Source organism: Buceros rhinoceros, unplaced genomic scaffold, assembly GCF_000710305.1.
Source record: "Buceros rhinoceros silvestris isolate BGI_N320 unplaced genomic scaffold, ASM71030v1 scaffold26379, whole genome shotgun sequence".
NCBI lineage: Eukaryota > Metazoa > Chordata > Aves > Bucerotiformes > Bucerotidae > Buceros > Buceros rhinoceros.
Genome location: NW_010431316.1, coordinates 2,649 through 9,607, shown reverse-complemented (window position 1 = coordinate 9,607; position 6,959 = coordinate 2,649). Strand labels below are relative to the sequence as shown.

At 39.1% G+C, this 6,959-nt stretch overlaps 1 protein-coding gene across 1 annotated transcript in view; it reads right to left on the bottom strand.

The window, feature by feature from the left end:
* ENTPD5 (ectonucleoside triphosphate diphosphohydrolase 5) overlaps positions 1-6,959 on the bottom strand; it is a 19,274-nt gene that overhangs the window by 11,637 nt on the left and 678 nt on the right. Inside the window, exons 2-5 of the mRNA XM_010143400.1 lie at positions 3,978-4,261; positions 2,708-2,787; positions 539-682; positions 79-154 (exon numbers count right to left, since the gene is read on the bottom strand). Of these exons, the coding sequence (XP_010141702.1) occupies positions 79-154; positions 539-682; positions 2,708-2,787; positions 3,978-4,261 (584 nt within the window). The remainder of the gene's footprint in view (positions 1-78; positions 155-538; positions 683-2,707; positions 2,788-3,977; positions 4,262-6,959) is intronic.

Genomic DNA, 6,959 nt, shown 5'->3' with positions numbered 1-6,959 from the left:
CTTTCCCTCTCCTAAGATCTCTCTCTCTTCTTCCCTCATTTCTCTTTTCTTTCACGTCTTCCTCCTTCTAAAACAAACCTTCATGAGACCCGTCCATGATGCTAACACTGTCCTCTGGAACAAGAAATGGTGATTCCTCAAAGACTTCTCTCACCTGAAGAAATAAATAATTATTAGATTCCTTTGTCTTAAAAGTCTTGTTCTGCTCTGAGGGTGACAGAAAGTTTTCTTTCTCACAGCAGTACAAAATAAGACAAGTGTGTGGATTAGACAATATTCTTCCTTTTTCAAGGGCCAGAAAAGAAAAAAACAAGTATTGTAGGTCTCTCTCTCATGCCTTCTACCCACACTGAGACAGAGGATTTCAGGACCATACGGGAAAGTCTGTAAAGTCTGTGAGTTTCATGACAGCATGGGATTACCGTCACTTTTCACAGCTGAAATTCTCTTTTACATTACACAGAATGGAGAACTGAGTCATGACAAGATGAAACAGGGAGAACAATCTAGTGCACCCAAAAGATCTTTGTGTTACTACCTCTAAAAGCAGAGCCTCAGCTTTCTCCTCTGACAGCAAGCGCAGTCCAGCTGTGGCTTTTAACACTACTGGGGTCTTCTTCCAGAGATGTTGCGGAACAGCATCTATGGCCATGTCCAGCAATCTTTTGACAGTTTCAGCACCCTAAAAGGAAAAAGATTTTTTTCTTGTGGATTTTTCCTACATACCATCAGAAAATAGGGCTCCCAAGTGCCCCTCAACACTAGTAAAAGCAGTATTCAATAGCAGAAGATATCTTACTGACACCCAAGGTAAGTATAAAAACTGTGTTAGATGAGATGTCCACCAAGACAGTTAGAACCTGAAAGAGAATGTCTACACTGAAAGGAAGGGTGTATTCAGAGACATCTCTCAAGTAAGAGAAATGTCATTGTTTGTGGAAGGTATTTTTCTGAAAGGATGAAGGGAGGTGAGGGAACTAATTATCTGACAAACCTAAATATCTTGCAGTATGATTAAACTAAATGGTGCGATTACTGGCTGAAGCTACCAAGGTCAAGAGGAATGTCTGCAGATTTCACTAAATGCAATATAAGAATTCTAAGTGTGTCCATAGCAATTAAAATGCCAGCTGTAGAACGGTTAGCACACAAGATACAGGCATCACTGATGGGCTCTCAGTTATGTACACTGCTCTGACAACTACAGTTTGGCACTAGCTATAAACATTCTCCTGTGAAATTTCAAGAAATTTCTTTTGGGGTAAATTCTTCTCCTCTCCTACCCCAAAACCAAGCCAATTGAGTGAAATCACGGAGAACTCTTGAAAGTTTAAAAAAATCCAAAAGCCATTCACTCATCCATAAAGTTTCTCAAATTCCTTTATCACTGAATGCAAAACTTGAGACACCTGAAACTCCCTCTGTGCTAAGCTCCCAACACCAAGACTGCGAAAGGACACAAAGTAGAATATCTAATCTATCACTTCTCTGGCACCTCCTTTAGCTTGTGAGAGAGCCAGCACAGGGAATCTGGGAAATGGCAGCTTACTTCAGGACTGGCCCTGTGCATCACAACAGGATTATTTTATCCCTCTCTGCTTTGTCGCTCATTTCTGACTCCTGATCCAATACGAGTGGCATGGAACAAGTGTACTGTGCATGAATTCACAACCATCCTCATTTGAAAATAAAGAAGATAGCACTGATAGATCTTCAATTTTTAATTAAAATTATAGATTTATATGTTAATTAATACATCTGATTGTGGAAGATGGAACTGTCCTACTGTGTTTTGGAAAACTCCTTATATAAACAAATCAACAGAAGTCCTGAGGCAGTAGAAGAGCAACTGCCGGTACCTAAATCATTATTCAGCTAAAACCGTAATCAAATATTTGAACTAAGCATCACTGAAGTGAGTCCTACATATCACTGAGCACTGGTTTTCAAGTCATAGTTCCAAAGATAACAGCAAAGAATCAAAAACCCCAAATTATTGGAAGTCTGATGATAGAAGCAGAGAATACACGTAGAAATATTAAGATCTAACTTAACCTACTAAGTGCATCTTCATTCTTCCCCTTCTCCATAATTTATTAAAAAAATTAACTTTTGTAGATCTGACCATATATGCACACACACACCAAAAAAAACATTTTTAGGAGTCAGAGAAATGAACCCTCTTTGCTTGTTAGTGTAATATGACTAAAAAGGAAAACCCTTCCAAGTCTTAACCTCTTACTTCTAGACTACTCAATCAAAACAAAGTATGCCCATTTTGATCTGCAACCAGCACTGAAAATTTCAACAAAAGGAAAAAATGAGAAAATTATTAGTAAAGGAGGCAGAAGTACAATTTATTCACATTTGGGGAAGCTATAGGGGAAATAAACATTGAATACGGATGCTGCTAGAGCAAATAATCACTTTGTCTTTGAAGTTCTCAAAGGCATATGCATAAGTCTAGTTATGGATAGCAATTAAGCCATTGTTCCATTGAGGAAATAGGTAAAACAACAGCTCCCATTTCAGTGTAGAAATTAACTTACAGAAGTAGAACAAAAGTTTTAGAGAGCCAGCAGCAGAACCTTTACATTTTTTCTTGACTCTTTGCAATTACCATTAGCAATACTTGAACCACTCGGGGGAGTCCAACTGCTATTTGCAAAAGCAATATCAAGTCACAAGAAATGAAGGAAAGCCTCACCTTTTCAGGGTGATCAGCATATGCAGAAAGACCTGGCTTCACAGATTCAAAGATTTCCCCTTCCAACTCTGGAAGGTTTTCTGCACAAACAAAACATTATATGAAACAGTCAACAACTTGAACATTTTTGTTTAGATGCAAAAACATTGCCTGCAACCCCTGTAAAGTGAGTATCCTTGATCTCCCCTTGCAAACAATATTATTCCTTTCCTAGAAAAGCACTGCTCCTTCACTTTGGTAATATATTTAACAGAATATTGCCCTTGTAGCCTCCAAGTCCACAAATAATGTATTAACAGCACGTTCATTTTGCATTTGTAAACTACAAAGAGCTATAGCAATGTAGCATGGCTTCTGTCTAATCTTAACATTTCTTTCCTCTTCTGTCCCCAAGCTAATTGTTAAGCACTAATTCATACTAAGACAGACACAGTCAATTCCTGGTTATACTTAGCTGATTCATCCAGTTTACAAACAGAATAGAGCTGACTGGGCTCAAGCACTTGCCTGCAAAGCCAATGGACATGACTGTTGTTCCTAGTGCATCTTGGGTCTAGAAGCTATCCCTGAATATTGCATATTACAAGTTAGGCTGATTCTATCAAAGCTGGATGTTATACCAGTCTGTCTAAAGGCTGAAATCAAGTGAAGCCACGTAGGGGGCCTTGAAGGGCTTATTAGCTGAGTCCCATCAACCAGCCTTCAACCTTTAAAAACCTGCTGGCTCTCTGTACCCAACTTAATCCACCCTCTTGAATAGTGTTGCACGTACAGCCAACTTAGGCATCTCTGCACTGTGTCAGAAGCAGATATACTGGAGCATTCTCCTGGAAATGGCTCAGACCTTTAGTGCTTATAACTCCTTAAATTATTGACTTTAATTTGCTACAAAATGTGACATATGAACACAGGCAGAATTTAAGGACCTCTTGATTCAAGGTAACATGCAACTTAACAAAACCAGCACAAGCATCTTTCCAACTCAGTGAGACATTCCTATAAACAGCCACATCAATGAAAATCTTTGGAAATTCAGAACTCTCCAGCATGGCCAGAATTAAACTTCTGAGTTTCAAAATATCTACAAAAAAAAGGTTTCACAGCAAAACACCACCACAAATGAACAATACTCATCTGCCAGAGGACCATTTGAAGAACAAACCATAGAAACCTTTAGTTGTTCCTAAATACTGTGTTGGGAAACAAAACCTCCTTTGGGACGTTGGAACCTAAATCGACATACTCTTTACGGAATGACATGGGGTCTTACCTGGGGTCTTCTGCACAAAGGTGTAAATGTGAATCCGTGTTCCAGTGCTTCCTGCATCAAACATTATGCCATAAAAAGTGTTGGCTTTGGCATTTATAGGGCACACATTAGAGGGAAAGAAATCCCGAAACCACATCTCCCTGTTCGAATGGGAAAGAACAAAGGACAAAGAGGAAAATGCCAATGCTAGAAGAATGGAAAGTCTGGAAGATACCATCTTGCCAGGACCCATTGAGGCAGTCAAGCATGGATCAGCAACCACAGAACTGCAGTAGGTCCTGTAGAAAAAAAATGCAGGAATGGAAATTACTAAGTGCCCTTTCCTTAAAAAGTCTGTAGGAAAAATAAATAATAATAAAAGAAATCAATCTGTACACAAACATTCTGTCTTTTAGATGCTTTTCAACACCGTATCCAAAAGATGTGATTTACTGCACTTAGTGCTACAACTATATCTAAATGATTTGTTCTTTCAGAGTAAAGGTTTCCAAGTTTTGTATTCCTAGTATTGACTTCATTTACAGTCCCCAGAATCTCCAAAAAGACCAAATGTTATCTGAAAAGAAGTATCACCAAAGGGGAGCTCAGGGCAGAACCACTTTACCGTAGCATTCACACACTTAAGATACTGTGGCAGAACACAAGTGTTATTCAGAATCACAAACAAAAAGAATTTCAACTCCACCTAAGAACAGCTGCTGAGAGAGATTAGAGCACAGAGAGCGAAGGCTTATCCTTCCAGCAGCATCCTTGTCCCCAAGAAAAGCCTGTGCTGCACAAGAGAGACTGAACTACAAGATGCACTTGCGTGCCTCAGTATTTTTCATACTTTTCCTTTCTGTCTTCATTTTGGTTTTTCATAATTTTCCCCTTACAGTTTTCATTTTCAGAATTACAAGAAAAAAAACCCAATACCAGCAAAACTCTACCACACTCTCACATCTACACCAGTAGTCCTGAACACTCAGCTTGCTTACACAGCTTCTAATAACAGCTTCAATAAGGCAAGGTCCCAAAGTTGTGTGACTCAGTACTGGATATCAAGATACAACACCTCCTCTCTGTTAACATGTATCTCTTTGCATATATTTTTCCTAAGAAATTCTAATAAAGGCAAGATATGAGCACAGAAATCATACCCAGGTAAAAAGGAGGAGAATATATAGCTACCTTTGTTATTTGCATTTTAAGAGCAGAAACAAGCATGTGGCCAGATGCCTCACTGTATGCAATATCACCTGCACTGACATAGAGCACTCAGCATAGAGAAGGATGCAAACAGCTCCTTACCATTCTCCAGACACTTCATAACACGTCCATTCACCCACAGCTACTGAATATTCTACTTCATATGTCTGTTCATCTGCTCTGCCTGAGACCCCCACTCACCTCTAGTCCTTACATTTTATTGTCTTTTAGCAATGTGCTCAGACCATGTTCATTCTCTCAAAATCTTTGCTATCTCTAGCCTACATTTATTCATTCTTGATCCTAAACTGTCTCCTTTCCTTTCTGTGTGAATCTGACATAGCCTCTACTTCTGCACCTCTTTCTCCCACACCCAAAGAACTCACCCTCCACTACATTTTATTCCAGCTTTAGCCTTTGTACAACTTTTATTATTTCCTTCACCTTTGTCCCCAGTTACAGCAGATTAATTTTTACCCATTCTCAGTAAGCAATGTCACACTGGGTCACTCCTTAAGTATCCCTCTAGCCTACTCAGGTGTTCAGCTATCTCTAGGGCAAACAAAAGGCACAGCCCACTGCAGAAGGGTAACATTGCCTGTCTTGCATGAGCTTTATTTGTATCCTCCTAAAATAAATGCAGAGAGCTGCAGACGGAAGCACCAACTCTTGATCCACTCTGCCTTAGAAACATACCCACAAACAGGCACTAGCCATGCCCAAACTCTGCGACAGATTGATTCCAAGTTCAAGAGTTTCTAAAGCACTCAGATTTTATGTGAAAATGAAACTTAGTTCTAAACTGTAACAACTTAAACAGAGCTGATGAAAAGTGCTACGCTGTTTGGCAGCTTCATAGCTATGGATTCATAGTAAGATGCAACTGGCATTACCCACATTCACTTTACACCAAGCCGGCCTACTGAAAACCCAAGAAGCTGGGCTATTTAAAGAGAACATAGCTGCATTAATGAATACTACCTTCCAGCTGGTCAGAAGAGGTGGTGTTATTTTCATGCAATAGAAGGATTTTGCTTACAGAACCATCACAAATACAACTCACGCATCTACCTTAAGAACAAACTTCAGAGCTCTATTACAAACAGTACATGCGATACTTAAGCAAGTCTCAAGATCTCTGACGATCCCAAAAACATATGAGCAACTGCCATCATTAAGACACTTCTTGCCAGATGGGCTAGTGGCTAAGCCTTAACCTCCTGTGAAACACACCCTCACTAAGCTTCTCTTCTCCCTTTTCAGACATCCACCAGTATTTCACACTTCCCTTTCTCTACTTCGGCCCTCACTTTTTTCCTTTCCACCTTTACACCCATAAGGACAAAAAAAAAAAAAAATAAAACCCAGACAGAACAACCTTGTGAATTTATTTTTCTGCAACCCCATCAAGAATGAAAAATACCTCACTCTTCTGTGAGTGGTGAAGACTATTTAATCAAGTGCTCTAGCGAAACAATGTCCACAAGAAGCATAAAAACAGATGAGGAAGTAAGAAATCAGAGACAAGAGAGGGAAATTTGCAAAGCATAACAGAAATAGCAATGGAAAAGAAACTTGGAAAGAGAGGTTCAGAAGAAAGAGTGGATAGAAAAATTAGGTTAGAAATAGACAAGAAATTAATTACTCAGAAGGAGAAATATTTCCAGAAGAGTTCCTCTAGAACAACTTAAAATCCCAGCTGCTATCAGAATACAACAGGATGGATAAAATGAACAACAGATAGCAGAAAACAGGGTAACAGTAATATAAGCATAAGTTCATTAATATAAGCAT